This window comes from Anopheles stephensi, chromosome X (genome assembly GCF_013141755.1).
Source record: "Anopheles stephensi strain Indian chromosome X, UCI_ANSTEP_V1.0, whole genome shotgun sequence".
In the NCBI taxonomy this organism is placed as follows: domain Eukaryota; kingdom Metazoa; phylum Arthropoda; class Insecta; order Diptera; family Culicidae; genus Anopheles; species Anopheles stephensi.
Window position 1 is genome coordinate 3,586,392 of NC_050201.1, and position 22,145 is coordinate 3,608,536.

At 47.5% G+C, this 22,145-nt stretch overlaps 3 protein-coding genes across 6 annotated transcripts; 2 read left to right on the plus strand and 1 right to left on the minus strand.

Annotated features, from left to right (window-relative positions):
* Window positions 1-790: 790 nt before the first annotated feature.
* Window positions 791-2,984, minus strand: LOC118504681 (frataxin homolog, mitochondrial). Its single transcript, XM_036039494.1, has 3 exons — window positions 2,441-2,984; window positions 1,608-2,363; window positions 791-1,494 (listed from the first exon to the last, which is right to left on the minus strand). Exons 1-2 carry the CDS (start codon window positions 2,750-2,752, stop codon window positions 2,073-2,075), a joined length of 603 nt encoding a protein of 200 aa, XP_035895387.1. The 5' UTR covers window positions 2,753-2,984; the 3' UTR covers window positions 791-1,494; window positions 1,608-2,072.
* A 601-nt stretch (window positions 2,985-3,585) lies between these two features.
* Window positions 3,586-5,448, plus strand: LOC118507612 (sorting nexin-29-like). The gene is made up of 3 exons (XM_036046754.1): window positions 3,586-4,838; window positions 4,912-5,209; window positions 5,278-5,448. Exons 1-3 carry the CDS (start codon window positions 3,586-3,588, stop codon window positions 5,446-5,448), a joined length of 1,722 nt encoding a protein of 573 aa, XP_035902647.1.
* A 248-nt stretch (window positions 5,449-5,696) lies between these two features.
* LOC118504575 (integrin beta-PS) lies at window positions 5,697-21,286 on the plus strand. Of its 4 annotated transcripts, none has more exons than XM_036039222.1 (7): window positions 5,697-6,578; window positions 11,970-12,620; window positions 12,696-12,924; window positions 13,408-13,492; window positions 17,195-17,629; window positions 17,704-18,936; window positions 19,009-21,286. In XM_036039222.1, the coding sequence occupies exons 2-7, from the start codon at window positions 12,140-12,142 to the stop codon at window positions 19,072-19,074; spliced, it is 2,529 nt and encodes an 842-aa protein (XP_035895115.1). In that variant the 5' UTR covers window positions 5,697-6,578; window positions 11,970-12,139; the 3' UTR covers window positions 19,075-21,286. The 4 variants fall into 4 exon arrangements, with proteins under 4 accessions (XP_035895115.1, XP_035895122.1, XP_035895131.1 ...); XM_036039229.1 differs by lacking the exon at window positions 13,408-13,492 and adding an exon at window positions 15,520-15,604; XM_036039238.1 differs by lacking the exon at window positions 5,697-6,578 and adding an exon at window positions 6,585-6,781.
* Window positions 21,287-22,145: the final 859 nt, after the last annotated feature.

Below are 22,145 nucleotides of genomic sequence, written 5' to 3' on the forward strand. Positions count from 1 at the left end.
GAATTTAAGAAAATGGTCAAAATATGAACATTTTTACTACCCTTTACAGAGGTATCGATTTTTGCCTAACTGCTTGAACGACTCCGGAGAAGGAACATGCGAAGAAACAATTACATATTATATAATTGTTTTAATGTCCGCTTTCCGCGCACACTATCGATATCCTCACGTGGGTTTCATTTTTGCCAACTGTTTATTTTATTAATTGGTGTTTGGAACATTGTGAAACGTTTACAAAAAAAAATCTTCTCTCATCCTCGTTTTTTTTTCAAACGAACAACGAAAATAATATTCAAATACAATTTTTTTGTAGGTCAAATCTACTACTCAGGGCTGCCAGTTTGCTGTATGTCTTTACCAAATTTCTCTAATTTTCTTCCACGTGGTATGGGAAAATTTCGGTGTGAAATATTTTAATCCTTACTTCCTTATTAGTACCATTTGATAGGAATGTTCGGAAAGTGTATTCCTTGAAAAATTCAAAGTACGATGCATAGTTGTAAACAGGTCTGGTACAGATAGCTAGCAGCAGTAGGGAAACCCTGCAAGTCTTAATACAATGCAAAAATGTAAACAAATCCCGATGTTTTAATTTCCGCATGGCATTATTAAGATCATCAGCGGATCGGATGTAGAGTAAAACATTGGAAAAATAACACTACCACTTCCCCTACCTACTACCGACCCTACCCTCATCATCGTTCCCAACATCAGCAGCCCTTCGCGCAGCGTTCACGAGCAAATATGATTGAACCCATTATTAGTATAATAATCAACCGAAAAGCCCTTATTACGATTATCGCCATATCTGGCAGGTGTGTCCGCAAAACACAATTTATTTATTTCTAATCAAGCACGTGCCCTGTATGCGCGCACGCGCTCGCTCATCTATCCTATGTCTCGTTACATAATTTTAAATAATAATCCTGCTGATGCGCGCGCGCGTATGCGTGTGTCACTGGATGTGTGGTAGTATTATCCAGCAATCAAGCAGAATGTAGCAGGTCTTCAAATAGCCTGTTGCGCGGATGTTGAGAAGTGAAAACCTCAATTTAAAAAAACAAATACAATATACCCGTAAAAACTTTAAATAAAAAATAAATAAAACAAGATAACAATAATAGAAAGAAGAAAAATAGAAGCGCTTTCCGATGATTAAGACAAGCAAGCAATAACATGAAAAAGCAGCAATTTCAAAAATAAAGGACATTGTTAACGAGAGAGAGAGAGCGGAGTAGTGCACGACTTCGTTTACCTGTGGTCGCGCATAAGGATACCTAATTCAACACATCCCACACATCCACACGCACACACGCATACCAATAAATAGTGCGCGCATGTTTGTATACCGTAGCGTTAAGGATAATCTACTGGCGCAATAAGGATGGGAGTTATTACATCATCACCACCATTACTGCATATGAGGCGAGGTTTTGGTGATGTCCCTTTTTCGTTTGGTTTCCGTTTTTCTTTGTAGAACTGCGTTGCAAACGGCTAAATAATAATATTGGAAGGGTATTCCTCAATTAAGGAGCAGAAGAGTGGCAAAATAAAATGGAGGCAGTACGGCACGCGGCATACGTGGTGTCTGTTAGAAGACTACTTACCTACTTACTTATCTGGCGCTCATCCGCCCAACAATCCCCGATTACCGCTCACGGTCCAGCGCCGTCGTCTGCCAATCGATCGACGCATCAACCGGGTGTTCAGAGGGCTTCTGCAGTAGCCCATGCCTAGCGAAGTTGTTGGCTATGTCCAACACCAGAACGACATTGCGACAAGCTGCACCGACTTTCCTTTCTCAAAGGCGATCAAACCTGAACCCGAACTGATGGTATTGATCAAGTTCTATATTTCTTAGCATTCTAACTATCCCTAGGAGACCCACGGTTGGGAATCTGTCAACATCGAAAGGAACCATTGAGCTGTCTTTTTTGTTAAACGACCTACCTTATCTGCTGCATTCTTCTTTCAACCATCGTCCAACGTTGCAGCCGCGTCAATCTTGTCCGCTCCTCTAAGCTAACCCTATTTAGCACCAATTCCGTCCTTGACCCGTGTTGGCCCACCGTTCACCCATCCCGTCCATTTTGATCCTGCGGTCGTTGACTGTGGGGGAGGTCGAAAAATTCTAGCTTCCTACCGACGATCGCACTGATCTCCTGCTGCAACAGCTCGTGCAGCGTAACACCATCATGCCGGTACAGCCAGTAGCCCTCGTTCACCGTGCGCTTGTCCGGTATGAAATCGTACCGTTTCGGGCCGCTGGTCGGTGAGCTTAACCAAATCTGACGGTTCGGTAGCTGCCGGTTTATCACATACGTTCCGTGCGGTTCGCCGAAGCTTACCGTCAGTACACCGTCCTGCGGAACACGGGAGAGAGAGAGAGAGCATAGGTTAGGTTCATGATTCCTATCAGGCTCGTTCCGAGCTTACTTACACCGTACGTTACGTCCGGATTTTTCAACGTGCTCGTTTCGTCAATAATCTGCTCGAAGTAGTCCACCAACGATTCGAGCGTGTCCGAGCAGACGGCCACAAACGTGACGGAGTCGATCAGTGAGGTAGCGATGAAGTCGTTCGGGTTCATCGAGCTATATGGACGGTATTGATTGAATGTGGAGCAGCGGAACTGTGCTGTGGTTGAATTTGCCGGTATTTGGCTCGGGACAGAGTGTGCCGGGATGTACCGATGGCTGCAGGTAAGTAACCGGGTCCACCGGGAGGTCGCTTGCCGGAGTACGTGGCCCATGGTGCTGGAGGATCTTTCTTTGTTCGATATGCAAACTACCCGTGAGTGGTAGGGCGTTTACCTCGGGAAAACTGTTCCACTTGGTGTAGGGAAATCTCTCCAAAAGAAAAGCAATTGGTGGTTTTGAACGAAAAGTTTATGTTGACAGTAGTTTTTTGGTGTTTTCGTTGCCAGAATGGTTATAAAACACCAAGTGCACGTAAAACTTGACGTTGATGAGGGGATCCAGAAACAGCTGGCTGTTGGCTTCCTATGTTAAGACCAAGGTAAATACATGTTTTGTTTATTTTGATTAAACAAATCCGGTGCTATATTTGGGATAGAATAAATTATTTTACAATATATACCACAAGCAATTTACTTTTACCCTGTAATTACTGAAATAAAAACAAAATTAAAACATAAAACAACATATATTTACCTTGGTGTCACAAGCAGCTGTCATCGCATTTGCCTGTGTTATTCTTTCGTCTGTCATTTTGGTTGTGAGCAAAACAAACTTATAAACAAAGCTTACTCATCACGATAAAGGAAAACATCAAAAGGGCCAGCAGATATATTCTGCAAGCCTAGGCTGTAGATTGATTTTACGGTGAAGTTTGCTTGCTTTGGCCATTGGCCTTGGAACTTATTGCTCCAAGCAAACATTGTTCAAGGCCGCGGGCGAGCCACTGTACTGGGTCTGGGGTGAGTGGCAGATCGCGCTTCTTTGGCTGGGTAAAATTTGTCCTCGAAATCCACCCCCACTGCATTTTCCCTCTCTGTCGCACTCAGGGTTTGGACGGAGCAACTGTCCGATAGCAGCTGTGATTATCACTACAGTTACATTTGATATGGTTGGTATGAGCAACTTTGTCCTCAATTCTTCCACGCTGGAGCAGATGGTCGGTGTAAATCGGGGCGCTAGCGCCGATCCGGAGCAGCCCACACGCGATGCGGACCGGCAGGCCCTGATGGACGAACTGCTGGCAACGATGCGCCAATGCCAGCAGCGGTACGGTAGCCACACAAAGCTAGCCACCGAGGAGGACTCACTCATCAGCAACCTGTGCGACGTGTGGGAGCGTGTGCTTTCGCACGGGCTTCGCACCACCACCTGGATCCCGTTTAACTTTCTCGAATATTTTGGCCCACCGGAAGGAAGACCAGCCGTCGAACGGCCCTGCTTTTGGGACTTTGCCTCCAATCACCTGACACGCGACGAACGCGATCGGTTCTGCGGACTGCAGCACATCGTTACCCGGCGCGGACGGGCGCGCGCCCTACTACGTGCATTCCTCAACGAGCACGCACTCGAACGGTACGTGCTGATGTGGATAAGCGATGCGGACCTGCTGGAAACACACTACGAACCGTGGGCAATGTTACGGCAGCCCGAGGTACAATCACTCCTGCCGAATGTGGCCGCCGGCCTAGGTACTATACTGTTTGCGATCGTAATTGATCGACCGGAGTTAAACCGAATCGGTACCGGTCGTGCGGTGCTGGAACCGAAACCGGAACCGATTATCGCTACCCGTAGGCCGATCGGTCCGGCACGCAAGGTGAATGCGGTTCAGCGGGAAATACTCGAAGACTCGGTTCCGCGGCAATTAACACCCCCAAACACAATCGTACGGAGAGCGATCGAGCAAACAAAAGTAACAGCGACGACACTCAACGATACTACCAGCACCGGTAGCGTAGATTCGCCACGGGAAGAGGTACCGTACACGGTAACGGAGGTGGTTCACCGGTTTCCGGACGAACTACCGACGAACTACTCGGATAAGGCGGGTTCGGAACCGCCCACGGTGGAAGTAGCGGAGGATAGCATTCTGAACTACTCATCGGCTAGTGCTACCACCAGCTCCATCTCGACCTCAGGTAGTTCGTTTTACGGTGATGGCCGGGGAACCGAGGAAGATGCTGGCTCGAATGTTGCTTGTCGGAACCGAACCCGGTCGGGATCGTTGGTGTACGGTGAGCAATGTGTAGCGTCGCCTGATCATCACACCAGTACAGCGGACGAACAGATAAAGCGAAGAAATCAAGAGCTCGAGGAACGTTGCCATCTGCTAGAGTCGCGTGTTGCTGCCCTAAGTCTGTAAGTGTTTGAACGGTTGAAACTCTTGTTTACTTAATTTGCTTACACGCGCACTACGCCTCCTTCCAAACAGCGAAAATCATCGGCTGCGTATGTTAACCCGCTCCAACCGGCTGTCGGTGGCATTCTTCAGCTTCAGCATCCCGAAAGCAATACAGCGTACCTCCGACACTGGGCGATCGCGGCGCCCTTACCACGTGTACGAGATACGCATCACACCGTCCGGCGTGAGCGGTTCGCCGACGGGCAACGAAAGTTGGTGCGTGTACCGACGGTACAACGAATTTTACCGACTGCACCGACGTCTGCAGAAACTGTATCCCACCGTGAAAACGCTTGACTTTCCACCGAAAAAGAAGTTTGGCAATATGGTAAGACATGCTCGAGTTGCCATGGTTTCCTTGTGACTAAATGCAGCACCGCTCGTATCACCCTACAGAATGCGGATCTCGTGGAGCAACGGCGCCAGCGGCTACAGGTGTACTTGAACGGGCTGTTTGTGTCCGCCCTGCCGGAGGTACTTTCGTGCAACACACGGGTCCAGCTGGAGCAAACCTTTCCCTTTCTAACGGACCATTCGGTATCTGCTGGTGCAGGAAGCAGCACCTGATACGTATAAGTATGTTGTTTATAACACCAGTTATCCTCATCCGTCGTGTACCGTAACGGGTAGAGGCATGTGATGATCTAAGACACTAAGAATGAATCGTTTTGTAAGAAATATTAGTGGTAAGTTAGTACGCTGTAAGAGTGTGAAAAAAATGAAAACCGAACGCTTATTAAAACTCGTCTCCGGTGAACTAATGGTATAAAACAAATAAGTCAGCGAATGTTAAACATTTCTTTGATTGTTATTAACTAAATACGGATAGTGTGAACAATTTGATTTCGTTCGATGGGTAAATTTGATACAAAACTGCAAACAAGCATATCCATTTGTGGATCGTAGAAGAAAAAAAACCATGACCGATTTATTACGAAAAAAATACAATATACAAAAGGCAACAGAAATAAAAACCGACTAACTGAAAACGGTTACACGTGCCAGGCCCGTTACAAGATATAGCCGCGGTTCAATTTTATTGGTTATGTAAAATTGATTATGTAAAATTTTTGTATTTGGGAAAAAAATAGTTTAATCTGTTTGATTGATTGAATCAAATTTATATAAAAAAAAACTCGATTTGAAGAAGCAGATTTGATTTGTTTAACAGAAGGTTTTAAATTTAAATTTCTCAATTTGACAGTTATAGCAGTTTAAAATTTGAAAAATTCACCATTTTTGTTAGCTAATGGCGCTAAAATCCCTAATAGAAAAAAAACAGCAACCGCAAAATAAAATAAAATAATTTTATAAACTCTTGCAAAAGTGAAGAATCTCTAGGGAGATAGGAAAGCTTTGGGTTAGGTTGCTTGGTTTGGCTTGTTATTGTGTGCGTGACTCAACTCGTCCCATACTCGTATACCCAAGCAAGCGATACAGAACGAGACGCCATCTTTATCTCTCGCTCGGTCGCTCGCACACTTACTTGCCATCGCGTACGCTACACCGCTGGGTCGGTCCGTCGCTCACCGAAAGGCTGACTCACATTCAGTGGAGGTGTTCGGCATGGGTACGGTCCCGTTTGGTGAACTCTAGTTTAGTTCTGTATTTAGCGATAAAAAAACGCCAGCAAAAGGGCGCTGGGTTCGAGGTTCGTCGTGACCAGTAAGGTCGCATTTGTTGTGGGTTGTGAATATGTAAGTGTTCAAAGTGTAATAAATGATTTTCTACCCGCTAAAAAACCGCGTGATAAATAGTGTGTGAACAGTGCGCGATTACGACATGTAGCAGCAAGAAATAAGCCGAATTTCGTTCGACCGTGTGTGATCACACAAACATGCGTGACGAGCATAACGCAAACAATATACGGGCGCACGCACACACCCGCACACAAACGCACGTACGTTTTATATTTATCTTTTTACCCCGTCACGGCCCGAACCATCATCGTCGTCGGTCCAAGGGCGTACCAAGAAATCGAGTCATCCGGTCGGATCCGGTAGTTGAGCAGTTTTTCGTGACAAAAAAGCGTGCAAACTAGCACCGGTAGATCTTTCTGCGCCAACTAACCCGGTCCCGTAAGCCCGGTTGCAACGTCGCCAACGATCGACCCCCCCCATACACCCGTCCAACTCGACGCGATCCGAGCCGAAGTCGATTATTCATCGATTGAGGTTGGATTAGTGTGGGTAAGAAAGAAGCCCTCGCCGAGCCGCTGGGTCGAAAGAATCGGAATTTGGATTCTCCCGTCCCAAAAGGAAGCGGATGTGTACACCCACGCACAAAGCATGAAAACTGTGACACGAGATTCGCCAAACAATCAAAATCCCCAATGTTCTGCATCTAGTCAGTTCTGTGGTCCGGATGAGATTTGATACCAGTCCCGAAGTGCGTTAGCAATTTCGGTGTCTCATCAAACTATATCACCGGACCTCTGAAGTGAAGTTTGCTGACTCGAAAGTCTGGCTGGCTTCCTGGACTTAACTTGATAGTTAGCCTGTATATGATACCAGTCCCCATCGTGGTAGGAACTGCCGCCGCTACCAACTATTTAACCGGACCGGATCTCTGAAGTCTCCTAATACGATCCCATCTTCCTGGATTTACATATCAGTTTCTTTGTGTAAGCAACTTCGGTGCCTCACAAAACTATTTTACCGGATGTCTCCTGACACGAAAGTCTCTATAACCTAATCAACTTGGAGACTTAACTTGCTAGTGAAGCAGGGTTTGATACCGGTCCCTTCGTGTTGCGAGCAACGCCACTGCCCGTTCTACCATTAGCTGCAAGATTCGTGACATTTCTTGGCGGTATGTCTTCTCACTCTTCAGCACAAACAGCGCGATCGATTGATTTCTTTTTTTTTTGCCATTCCGTTTTGCACCCTGCGTTTGTACGTGGATGAACCGGAGGTATCGGAGTACGAGCCGGAACAATGGAAGGAAGGAAGATATTCCTTTTACATCCATACAAGCCCTTGAACGATTCTCGCGCACCGTATAAGGTGCTCCGGGTTGCTTACCGCGTACTTGGATCATTCCGAGTTTGCCCATCTTGGGATCAACGGTAGCTCGAAAAGAATGCCCCTTCTTCTGGCCTGTTTCTCGGCTACTGTTTTACCACTACGGTACGATAGCGGTACAGTGAAGAAAGCCCTTCGAAAATGTTGGTGAACGCGTCAAGTGCAACAAACGGTCCCCATGGTCAGCTTTATTCCTTCCTTTATCGCCGGGCGATAGAGACTCCGCAGGAAACGGGAAGGAATCCATTTTGTGGCTTACAACATTAAGCAAATTTTTGGTAATATCTTCCTGAACGGAAATAGCTAATAGTTACGATGAATTAAATCTGTCTCTTGAAGAAGTACACTTCAAGTCAAGATGCAAACTTCTTATCAGTTTGCTCTACGTTACTGCGTTAGCACAGCTAACTATTCTTGGGAATGTGATAAAACAGCAGTGTCTTGTCATGGGTCGGTCCACAAGGAACAATCAACAAAGATGATGCATGTGCTGTTGATGCTCAGCGAGAAGAAAGCGTGATTCGGTTGAAGGTTCCCAAAGGTTTGCTAAACGAGTTGAGCTCTCCAGATAACTCAGCTGGCAGAAGCTTTGTTTGGGAAGACATCAGCAACTAGACCATAAAGCTACATCCGTCCGGAAATTGGAAACTCATAGGGGACTCATAAGAACTTACGTTCCAAAAAACTCTCGCCAAACCTTCCAATGTCCGCTGGGGAACTCCAACTCCTTTTGCAAATTCACAAAAATCCTCGGTCGGTTTTGAGATCTGCCAAGGGTGGAACCCGCCTTTCCCGACCGTACCACACACGTGTGTACCGGTACGACCGATTTGCAGTGAAGAAAATGGGAAAATCCTCCCGTAACCGCACCAGATGTTTCAGCTGTTCACGATTGCTTGCCCGTTCGGTTTTCGGTCGAGAGGTTCAATTTTATCCCACCCAGACGCGCAATCGCAAAACCCTCGCTTCGATTGCACCATCACACTCACCCAACGCTGCCCGCGCATATTTGCGGTCCGTCGCGTTTCACCATTGAAATGATCCATGCAACGGCCAACGTAGCTGCAAAGTTGCGCGGGGGCTGTACGGTAGAAGGAGCGAGCCGAAGCCGGGCCATCCTTGGGCGGAATTGTACGAGGTGCGCGGGCGTGGAGGGTACCGCTGTTCATCATCCTACTCGAACTCTTGAATCCATCGTGTTGGTTGGGCTATAAACAGAGACATTGGACCCTAGCTCATTCTCTCTCCTTCTCGCTGGCGTCTTAGGTCGTAAAACGGGTCCAATAAAAAAAAAAAAACATGATCTCTCGCGCTGCTACAAGTCCCAGCATCCATCCGTGTGTGTTGGCGTCTGCCGGGTCGGTCGGGTCGAGTAGCAGCACACTGCACGAACGCACATGCATGAATCTGATCTTAAGAAATGTGCGTTACAGATCATATTGTCAGTGTCTAGTTATTGAGACGGTTGTGCTGTGCGTTCGGCTGCGTTTCGTGATGGTGAAGTTCTGCTGTCTGAAGCTAAATGACAAAACCATATGGTACGTGTGACTGTGTGCAAACGAATTCAAGCTAAGGCGGCCCACGACCGATCGAACGGAGCTCGTGATACATCCGCGAGATGCACCTACGCACCCGCGTAGCGTTGTGCACTGGCGGTCAGGTCCCGCCACACACACGTATCATAGGTTTAATAATAGATTGTTTGGACGGTGTTGCAAAACGGAGAAATATAGTTCATAACTTGGAGCGAATCCGGTCGATCGTAATGTGGAACTGATTGCCTTGTGCTGCAGCTGTAGAAGACGTCCGACACCATCAGATCACTGACTAGTGCGATTTATTGAGGGTTAGAATTGAATCTCCTGCGATATCTCCATGCGAGAGTTGAAGTTATAGTTTACTACTTCATCAGTGAATAGTTCTCGAGAACTATGCTGCACAAGCATATTTCGTAGCCCATCAGAGATGCTGCTGATCTGAGACAGGCAGTTAATTTGAAACCGATGCGTCGTGTACGTTACCTTTGCTCCAGCGAGTTGCAGTGCAAAACCGCAGGCTTGTGATGAAATCAAACCAGATGAACCAGCGCACCAACAACCCCAACGATCTTTCCTACACCTTCCGTGCATGCCCCATGCAGTAAACAGGGGGTGTATACGGTATGTGACGGCAGGCGACATCAACATGGTGGCGCGACACCATATGGTGTTTTCATCTGGAAAAGAAAACACTTAACTTGCCTTTAGTTACGTTTTTTTCGGTGGTTTGGATGTCTGGAGCTAGAGATTAGCGGTGGATGTAAAGGGCATTACCGGATCTCTGGATATAAATGGGATATTTGAGGAATAACCAAATGTCAGTGATATTGTGGAGACTGACGTTGGAGTTCAGTGCGCTTCGTCTTCGACAACGACTTTCAAAAAGGGTCAAACCTTAACCCTAATTGTCTTCCACGCATCATTACCTTTCTCCCGTTTGTACGTGATTTCGAGTTGTTTGCATCTACCATCGCGCGATAAGTTCCAACCAAGTGAGTTTGCATGACGCGCGCCTCGAAGCTCCCCTCGCAAGGCGGTCAGGTGAAGATGAAAGTGTCGTACCAAGGGGAGACCTACTTTCGCCTTCTGTCAGCAGCAATAAAAAAACCCCCCTCACCAAGATTTTATATTTCGAAGGGACTGCGATTGTTTTGCTGTCATAATGGTGTGCGTAAGTAGGTCAAGGTTCTGGATGTTGAAGTTGAAGCCTGTTTTGTGTACGGGAGTGAAGTTGATGATGAGAAGGCGATCGGATAATTTGTACCCAAACCTCGGTACACCAGACCTCAACCAGAACTTGAGAGAATAGCAAGCAGTAAGGGGAAACTCCTTATCACCGCCATTATCCGGCTATCGATATGCCAGGTCACCGTCACTTGTCCTAGCACAGCCCCGGGGTTTGGCAAGCAAACAACGGAAGTCCGATTGACTAACCGTGACATCTTTGCAAGCAATATACACGCTCGTCTGGGTCGCTAGTAATGGCGCTTACGTCATCGGCACCATACTCGCCGCGTATTCGTCATCAGCTATTTCGGCGAACCGTCTTGCTTAATGTTGGGATAGGTTTGTTTGGTTTGCATGACGCAGAGATTGGACTACAAGTGGGGAGTACGATCAAGAGTACTCGTTGGAGCATCATCACCTTGCCTTTCTTCCCACTTTATTGGAAAACAGGATTGGGAGGAGTATTGGTCATCTGCTTCCGGTGTACGGTGCCTCGCAGGGGTTTGTTCCTCTTTGTGTCTGGTGTCATGTTCAATTCAATCCCAAAACAACGATATATTTGCAGGGGAGTCACAGCAAGGGCCTCGTATATCAACTCTATTTTTGGACCACGCCAAACTTGGAAATCGAGAAAATTGGTGGCTGTTAACAGTGTGCCTAACGTGTTAATTGTTCCAGCAATTCTATCGCCCCGTATATATCTACAGACAGAGAATGATTGTTCTTTCAAGTCTTATAGCTTGCATTGCAACATAGTATTTATCGCTTATCGTTAGATTCGTCTCACGAACATTAACAACGTGGTCTGCCCATGGCACCAGCACTCAAATTAGCGATAATGGAATGCGGCAGAGCGCTGATAAGGTCTCGGCACCCTGCTGTGGTTAACCAATTTAAAAATTGATCCCATTCCCGGCACCGATGACCCCCAAGGTGACCCTTGCCGATACCCTGGAGAAGGTTAAGCGTGCCCTTCCTTGTTTCTTTCCTTCGTATATATAGTTATGCTCTTTTTTGATGGCGATATCCATACGTTGATGAGAAAGATTTTGGCTAATGCGAGGGGTTAACGTGTTGGCTTTGCGTGCCTGGGACTTGCCGGTACCGATAAGGGACGAGAAAAGGTGTGTCTTCTGAACCTTCCAGACGGGACGCGCCCCGGGGTTTGTCTCACGCGCGTGATAACTGGTCACTGTGCGGGTTCTAGTTGTCTGGTTGTGACCTGGTGTAACAGACGGTTCGTAGTTACTGGCATGCTCGCAGTACTAATCGATGTATCGCTTCATTCCTATCTTTACAGATTAATATCCCGTCGTTGCCAAACTAAAGACTAACACGGTGCCAACAGAACTGAACTTAAGCTACTATAAGTACCGGCATCATCCAACCAACCACACCAACACGCCACTGCAATCAACCGTTCAATCGTCGCGTCGTTCAATCAATCGCTTGCTGGTGAAGCAAACAACAATGTTTGCTGCTCCGAGAAACCCTCGCGAGGGCGCCGCCATGTACGTACTAGCGATCGCACTGCTAGCCTGCATCGCGCAACTTGCAACGGGGCAGCTGTCCACGTACCAGCTGACGACCTGCCCGGGCAAAACGACCTGCAGCCAGTGCATCCAGACGACCAACTGCCGCTGGTGCACGATGCCGAACTTTACCCATCCGCGCTGCCACGGACAGATCGAGAAGTACTGCCCGGAAGAGTACACCGTCGATCCGAGCAACACGTTCCAGCTGGTGCAGGGCCGCGAGCTGACGAAACCTTCGCGCCGCGTACTGGAGGGCCAGAGCGAGCGTGAATCGTACTACTCGTCGAGCCACTACCAGTCCTCCTCATCCTCCTCGTCCTCGTTCCAACAGTCCTCGTCGTCGTACGAATCGGAATCAGCTGCTGGCAGCATTGTACAGATCTCACCACAGCGTGTCAGCCTAAAGCTTCGTTTGAGTGAGTACCTACCGGTCGGAACTCTCGAAACCCCGTGCCCGGGAATCGTGTTGCTAATCGAACACTCCTTTGCAGATGAGGCGTTCCGGTTCAATGTAAACTACGCGCAGGCGGAAGACTATCCCGTCGATCTGTACTATCTGATGGATCTGTCCAAATCGATGGAAGACGATAAGACGATCCTGTCCACGCTCGGTGCCGATCTGGCGTCCGAGATGCGAAAGATTACCAGCAACTTTAAGCTCGGTTTCGGCTCGTTCGTCGACAAGGTGCTGATGCCGTACGTGTCGACCGTACCGAAGAAGTAAGTACAACGCTTCCGATGTGTGCCTAACGCTACCCGTGTGTCACGTTGCGCAAAGCAAACTCTTATCCCTATACAGGTGTCTGACAGCGAAGTGTGGAGTGTCTGCGATTTTTTGATAATCGGCGATGGGAACCGCTTCTATGAGGGTTCCTCCACCTACAAAGGAGATTGATGTTGGTCGATCAGGATCGGGGTTCCGTATTCCCATCCGGACTTCCTATATCCAACTTCGAACCTTTCGAGGTTTGTTAGAGTCAAAGAGAGGGTTCAGACTCTGAAGATCTGAAACGCCCCTTTACCGTAGCGTCGTGTTTCAAGTGGTTGGCTGGATATTCGTCCACCAATCCACTCTACTACGTTACCTCCCCCTTTATCTCTCTCTCTCTCCCCACAGTTCCCTTTGCGATACAAAACACTTATACCTTTGCATCTTCTTTCCTCCCATAACACGCGCGTGTTCGCTCGCCACGACAAATACAGACTGGAGCATCCGTGCGATGGATGCAATGCACCGTACGGTTACCTACACCATATGTCGCTTAGTTCGGACTCCAACCTCTTCACCGTAAGTCACCGAATCGTCGCTGCTTGAGACGATACGGTCGTAACACTTTCTCTCCGGGGGGTTTCTATCGCATATTTTTTTTCTTTAGAGCTATTGTCGTTGTGTCCGTAGTTTCCGTATATTTTTTTGTTTCCTAAACACATTCAATGGTTGTTAGCTTACATTCGTTAATACCAGTACCACGCAGACAGACACACACAAACACCCTCACCTGCAGTAGGTTGATAGCGCAATTTCTACACCTGAAGGTACACTAATCTAGGTACCGGATTGTAGCTGCAGGAAATTCCCTGACGATCAGTAGTTGTTTTGTGTGTGAACACTTCCTTACTTCCTAAGGGAAAAATGCGTATTTCCCATATTGGGTGTTCTGTTTTCTAGATGCGACTTCGTCTGCGAATCGCCAGCCTTCCACCAAAATCCTTTATCAATGCTAGAAAATAAAAATAAAAACCCCGAGATCCACATTAATTTCCTGTACTCCATTTCCGTTCACACATCTGCAATCCTTTACTCGTGTATCGAACGATAGGAAAAATCGATAGTGGAATCCGGCGAACGGAAATGAACCGGAGCTCCATTACCAGCCTGCGATGGTTCGTAACCCGTTGTTGCTGATTCATTGCGTTAATTGGCGTTACTTTCCTGCATACCGCAGCCAAACGGGTCAACACGAAGCAAAAAAAAAAACTGACGGGTCACGCAAATTTCGCGCCGCAAACTGCTTGCGGACGAGCTGGGGTCGTCCGTCCGCAAGACACACTGTTGCTAGTAGTTTTGCTCTGTTTGTTGTTTGTGTTTTTGTTTGTTTGTTTTTTTTTTTGGCCCTCCTCCCTTCTCCCCACGCCTGGTGAAACCTTGACTCGGGAGGCTTTTACTCCCGGAATGTGTGGAGCGAATGCCCGCCCGGCGGCCCTTTTTGCTTTTAGCTTCAGTTTTTGATTTTTTGGGGCGAAATCTGTACTTCTGCTGTGTTCCTGTGCAATTTTGCACCTCTTCCGGTGGTTTCCCGCGTGTGTGTGTGGCTGTAAATGTATTAGCTCCATATAAAAAAAAATCCCTAACGGTTGAGCTGTGTGCGTACTGTTTTGTGAGGTGCCAATGCTTAGTAAATGTGTGTGTATGTGTGTAGTATTTGCTTTTAGATTTTTTGTTTATTGTTTGCGAACTTCTAGCTGTGTTTTTATGTGTGTGTGTGTCTTTTTTATTTTTGTTTACACATGTTTTCTATCAGTAGTTACCTATTTTACTCGTATACTAGATGTTACTCTCAATGTGGCTTTACAGATTAGGAACAGAAACATCAACACGTATTCGTATGCCATTTGTGCCATGTTTTTGAATTTTTATTTTATATTTTATTTACCTCATTTCATTACACAGCAAATGTTGGGGCTTTTTTGTCTAGGTTTTCCGCAAACCACATCTACATCGGTATACTGGTGGATCCACATGTCACATCACCATCTCGAATGGCGCGCTCTCGGTCGCTCGTCGGCACTCTAAATTGTTAATTGGCAAAATGTTTTGCGATATTTTAGCTAACCCTGAGATTTGTGGTGCCGAGAGCGCGTTGGTTTCATGAATTTGTGTGTACGACTCACGACACGTCCCTTATACTTATCATCCTCTGGTCCATGTTCGGGTCTTCTAGGTGTAAGCGTCCGTCATAAAGCCATCATACATGCTCACCCACACATCTCTGCGTATAATAAAGGTTGGGTACTCATAGACATACGATTACTATAAACTCGGTGTCCGGAAACAACATCCACGTTCAAGGCACCGCTTGTAAATCTTGGATATATCCAGGGAGTTTCTGAACGACGCCCTCGTCTAAGAGTCTTGTGTCCGACCCAAGGCAAAGACTTCCGGTCACTCCTAAAATTGTTTTTCTCCCCTCGTGTCTTCCTCCCCTTCCGCGTCTCGTGACAACGTTTCCACCTACGAGCTGTGCTTGTGCTTACTCTTTTTTGTAATGGATGTGCTGCCAATATTATGTTCTCTTTTCTTCCTATCGTTCTCAGTTTGCGCGAGCCGTGCCCCGGTTGCGTCGCGCCGTACGGCTACCATAACCTAATGCCGCTGAGCACGGATGCCAATCTTTTCTCCGTAAGTGTGAGGCCATCTTCTTCCCCCGAAAACCAAAAGCAAAAAAAAAAAACACACAAAACGGGGGGGGGAGCATTTTTCGTGAAACAGGCACCTGTTGGACACCTGTTCTAGTATCTAAGTGTTGCTCTAATAAGCCCCTGCGAGAAGTGCGCGATAGTGCGAGTAGTATAGCTCCTACAAATACCTAATCCTTGGTTCCGCACATCGCTGTCCCTCACGTGCCGCGCGCGCGCACACACACACACACAAAATTGCCCGCAAAGCTCTTGTAACAAGGACGCGATTGCAAATCGCGCGTGTGTGTGTGTGATCGAGTAGTCTAGTCTAGGCCCAGCATATATCCCTGTCCTCCCCCGCAGTTTTCTCGTGTTGTGCTAGTCTTCCATATTCCGGTGTGTGGTGTTGCAGTTACCTTACATCCCTACTTCTACCAAGCGCTTGATTTGTTTTTTTTTTTTAAAAACCAGCCCAAACCTCTTCCACAGCGTGCTACAGGACACGTGCGCTTAGCGGATAAGGATAAAACCCTCCATAAAATGCTTCTAAAACTCAATGCCTCTTTAGTGCCGAAATAATCTCAATTGTTGCTGTGCATCAAACACTTCCGCGAGAGAACTTCTCGGTGATGATCGAGAAAAAAAAAACGCCACAAAAATCAGTGAGCAATGGATCAGTGCATACGGCTAGTGAGCATCAGGAAGTCAGGAGGATGAGATTGCTGAGGATGAGGTTAAGGGAGATAATTGCACGACCTCATCCGCCAAACCAAAGCTGGTGTCGACCAGCCATGCATGACTGAGCTGGTGACTCCTAGCCTAAGTAGGACAATCGGATATTCAAGCGATAAGTGATGATACCCTGTGACTGTGAGATCCCATCTTGTAGGTTGGAGCTAGATTGTTGAACGTCACCGAAAGTAAAATTCCTGGTTTTGTCCCTTGTGTTTGTGTCAACTCCGTCAACTGTTACCCAATGATACAATATAGCTGGATGTAGTCGAAAATCGTCAACAAAAAAACTTAAGTCGTCCAATAAGGTTCTACCACACCTGCGGCATACTAACGAAGTATGTAACTACCAGGATCTTCGTTCCCGATATTATTTTTCTCACAAAGTTCGGTTTCAAATGTTTCTATGGATGCCACAAGGCACAAGATTTCTTGCTCAGAAAACATCTAGCGAAACAAAAAATCGATCGGCAACGATCAAGCTGTGACTCCAGAGTAGCATGTGACGCCTATCCGACTCCCCTTACCGACTGACTGTATGCATCCCGATGCTTGGTTGTTTCGTGTAGATGTTCATTGTTGTAAAGAACACTTTGCGCTTTCTTGCACGCCACTCTGTTTTTATTTTGCGTTTGCCTGCTTTAGTTTAGAACAGTACTAATCCGATGTCCGAGATACTAACCAAACCAAGATTGGTGGTTGGGACTTGATCTGTTTCTTGCGGGGATGTAAGTGACTAAAACACCGGGCTTCAATAACAGCGGGCTGTGAACTTGGTAGTTGATGAAGTATCCGCGCGAAGGAAGGACCGCTGTAAAGCCGCTAACTAACGTCAACTCCTTTTGCTACCAACCTTTAGCATGAGGTGCAGCGTGCCAATGTGTCGGGCAATTTGGACGCACCGGAGGGTGGATTCGATGCGATCATGCAGGCAATCGTCTGCCGGGAGCAGATCGGGTGGCGTGAAAAGGCTCGGCGACTGCTGCTGTTCTCGACCGATGCCGGCTTTCACTATGCGGGCGATGGCAAGCTGGGCGGTGTAATTACACCGAACGATGGCGAATGCCACCTGGACCATAACGGACGCTACACGCATTCGACCACACAGGACTATCCGAGCATTTCGCAGATCAATCTGAAGGTGAAGCAGAACGCGATCAACGTGATCTTCGCGGTGACGGCGGAGGAGCTGTCCGTGTACGAGCAGCTGTCCCGGCTGGTGGAAGGTTCGTCCGCTGCCAAGTTGTCCAACGATTCGTCCAACATCGTATCGTTGGTGCGCGACCAGTACAATGTAAGTAGCGTGCGCGGATGGCAGACGTGTGTCGTGAGCTCATGGAGCGGGGGTTGTTTTATGTCTTCTTGTAGAAAATTTCTTCCTCGGTTGAGATGAAGGACAACCGTACGGATAATGTGATCGACGTGAAGTATTATTCGCGCTGCCGTAACACGAACGGTGCGCTACAGCAGACGAACCGCTGCGAAGGGCTGAAGGTTGGGGATGTCGTTACGTTCGAGGCACATATTACGCTGCTCCAGTGTCCGAACGATCCGCGCGACTGGCACCAGGTGCTGCAGATCTATCCGGTCGGTATCAACGAAAGCTTGACGGTCGACATCGAAATGCTGTGCAGCTGTCCGTGTGAGCATCCGTCCGATCCGGAGTACCGGGAGCGGGCGGACGAGTGCAGCAATGCGGGCACGTACAAGTGCGGCATCTGCGAGTGCGACGGTACGAACCATGGGCAGCGTTGCGAATGTTCCGCCCTGGACAGTTTGCTCGAGCCGGGCATGGTGGACGCGTGCCGGATGTCGAACGCGTCGGAAGAGTGTAGCGGCCGGGGGCAGTGCGTGTGCGGGGTGTGCGTCTGCGAACGGCGCCCCAATCCGGACGAGCTGATCGAGGGACGGTACTGCGAGTGCGACAACTTTTCGTGCGATCGGCCGGGCGGTTTGCTGTGCTCCGGGCCGGACCATGGACGGTGCGTGTGCGGGCAGTGCGAGTGTCGGGACGGCTGGACCGGACCGGCGTGTGACTGTCGGGCGAGCAACGAAACGTGTATGCCACCGGGCGGTGGCGAGCTATGCTCCGGCCACGGAACCTGCGAGTGCGGTACGTGCCGGTGCACCGTAACCGAGGACGGCCGGTACACCGGCCGGTACTGCGAAAAGTGTCCCACCTGTGCCGGACGGTGCAACGAGTTTAAGCACTGCGTCCAGTGCCAGCAGTACAAGACGGGACCGTTGGCAGCGGCGAACGAGTGTGCCACGAACTGTACGCTGTTCGTGCCGATCCCGGTGGAGAAGGTAACGATCGACGAGGAGCGCAACGATAACAAGTGCACGTTCTTCGACGAGGATGACTGCCGGTTCGAGTTTTCCTACAACGATAGCGACCAGGAGAAGGTGGTGGTGACGGCACAGGAAGAGCGCGACTGTCCGCCGAAGGTGTTTATGCTTGGCATCGCGCTCGCCGTCATCGCGGTGGTGGTGCTGATCGGTATGGCCGTGCTGCTGCTGTGGAAGGTGCTCACCTCCATCCACGATCAGCGCGAGTTTGCACGATTCGAAAAGGAGCGCATGATGGCGAAATGGGACACGGTACGGTTTGCGGGCGGCTCGATGTAAAATAATCATGTTTTAAATTGCTTACTTTCCTTTTTCTTGCTTTAGGGAGAAAATCCAATCTACAAGCAGGCGACAACAACGTTTAAAAATCCAACGTACGCCGGCAAGTGAGCGACCAGCATCGAACGCGCATCTCAATCTAACACCTCGTTTGTATTGTTTGACTGATTTGATTTCTTTTTTGTTGCGATACGCTAAACGGCTGATTCGATTGACAAGTGGGCTGAATGTGAACCCGGGACGCGAGCAGCGAGACTCTAGTATTGACGAACGACGAACGATCATTAAACCCACATTGCCTTACTTTAGTATTCAGCTGTGTATCGTGCAACGTTTCCGACCGCACCAATGTCCGTTGTGTACGGTTTTCGGTTAACTTATTACTACCTATTACTAAACCAGCAAGACTAGCAATGAACGTGAAGCCAGAAGAAGAAGAAGAAGAAGTATTGCGCTAGCTGAGTTTGGTAGGCTCTAGGCGGCCGTACCAAACCCCCCCCCCCCCCCCCCCCAGCTAATGCACCCGTAAAAGGCATCTCACATGTATGGGATGCACGCGACAGTAAAGCGATCGAACGGCATTGCGGTCCGATCTTATTAGTTTGAACTTCTTTTACCAACAGATATTAGATTCCAACAACTTGACGTTGCGTCCATGTATCCATGTATTTTTTTTTTTCAGATGAAATACATCCTTATACGTAGCCAAAAATGTCAAGCGAAATTTAAAAAAAAGGCTTCCGGGAAGGAGCACAAAAAAGAGCCTCCTCCCTGCTATCACGAGCCAAACGAAACATTCAGTGGCCAATTGCAATGAGTAGAAAAAAAACACACACCCGGGAAACCAATTGCTGGGATCCTATCGAGAACGTTGAATCGCTAACTGTGCGCGTAAATAGCAATAAGAGTAATAACTAGTTGAGGCAAACTTTTTAAAGCGCACTTTTCTATGCTTTTGCTGGATCGTCCAAGTGGCCAACAAAATGTGTCAACAACAAAAGCAAGAAGCAATTATACTTACGTGAAAGTGAAACACCACTACCACTCGTGTGCCATCAAGGTTTGTTGTCCGTTTTGTTTTTTAAACATTAAGATACGGAATTAGGCCAAAACGACTAACGGAAGAATATTAATATTTGTATTAAAAATCGAATTGAGAATATTTGAGGCAGGAAGAAAAGGAAGGGAGAAAAAACGAGCAAACGCACAGGTTTGGAGGGAAGAGTTACAAAATTGGAGAGAAGAGAACAAAATTCAATCGTTAAGCACTCGAATCGTTTTTCGGCAAATAGCAAACAAATATTTATATCTGCGTACTCACTTAAACCGGTTTGTAGCAGAATCTGTTTCTGTTTTAAAACCTAGTTCAAATAATTAATTAGTGTTGTTCTCGTTTTTCGTTTACTTGGAGATAAGTTTTTAAACCGTGTGAACAAAAACCGTGGGGCGGTCCGGTGGCCGAGGCGATAACGGCGCCGGTCTTCACACGGCAGGACCGGGGTTGTTCAAATCCCATCCAAGACCGCCTCTCCCCGTACGCAGGGCTGACTACTTTTGCTACGGGTTAAATTAAGTCACAGAGAAAGCCAGAAATGGCAGTCCAAGACCTCACGAGGTTGTAGTGCCAAGAAGAACAAAAATGGCACAAAACAGAGTCACACATTATACGATGGAATGTTAAAAGAAAAAATTGCATAACGGTGTGGTCGATTTAGCGTAACTGAAATGTACTGTAGAAAAGAAGTTAAATTCCACTAACGATATAATCTTTACAAGACTAATTTTGCCATCTGTGTTTGCCGTGTTTGACGGAGCTGAAACAAGAAGGAAATAGGCAACCTCGGTCAAGGAACAGGTTGCCAGGTCAGCCGTCCGAAAGAACACAACAAGAGAGTTTAAACTATACATACCGACGCGTTAAATGCTTACAAAGGGATCGAGATGAAGCACAAACTCTAAACAAGAGAACCAAAACCGAAGTGTCTTTTGCAAATAACGAGCCTTAAACACACCCACATTTGTGCCTTTTTGCAGTGTTGCTAACAGCCGCTACTTGTTACGCTCGTCGCTCGTTGACTTGTAAATAATTGCGTATCCAGTCAAGTTGAGTGTTTGTGTGTATTTGAGCTTTGTTTGTTCTTTTTGGTTCACTTAAGTTGCATAACAAAAACACACACACCCCGGTACCGGCTTGTACTATTAACTGAAGTTTAGCTAAATGAGAAGGGTAAACATATATTAAAAAAAAAACTTATATTGAAGTTGTCTTACAGAGCAAAATATAACATAACAAAGTATTAGAATAAACAAATACGGCGGTTTAGTTGCGGTGTTTTTGTTGAAGCGTTTGCATATAGCTAGGTGAATGACAGGTGAACGTCAAGTTCAAATCATTTTGACAGTTAAATGATTCAAACCGCACTTCATCCGATTCATTCGCTGCGTATTGCTGTTTACTATATCACACAGCATTAGCTGGGCTTCGAATAGCTGGAAGTGGACGGGTGGGAGAACCGTTGTAGGGAGATGGGAATAAAACCGGCGGATTCTCAGCACCAGCCAGGGAGCGACATTGACGAGTGGCGTCTTGCGTAGCGCGACGAGGTGCATGGTGAGCGGAAGAAGTAATGAGAAACAAATCAAGTGCAATCAGTGATAAAAAACAAGCTGAAGCTGATAAGAATCACGCCACAAGACAGGCTTTTGCGACAAGCTGGACAATGCTAAAGACTAATGGTGGAACGCTCACGGTGGTTTTGAGTTGAGGTGCTGGCAGAGTAGTCGTTCTGTGGCTGAAGTTACTGCTATTATACTAGTGCGAAGGGAGCGTGATGGACAACGAGAATTATCCAAGCAAACGTACCTCCGCAAGGCGTCATATGACGCGCGGTCTTCGACATTCCGAGCACGCCCGACTACCCGTTCTCACAAATATTGTCGCTTCGCGGATGACATCATCGGAACAAAAATTTGGGCTGTAACGCGCGTCAGATGACGACGACGTGGTCTGTTACCTCGATTTTCATCGTAACTTTGTGAGGCGTCTTGTTCAGGGGATTCGTGTTTACTTTGAGCTCCAGAAACTCCAGTGATCGAGAAGACTCGCACACTGATACGTCTGGTAGTTCTCGACGGACTGGAGTCTTGACTGACAGAAGACGCCAATGCAGAAGAAGTAGACC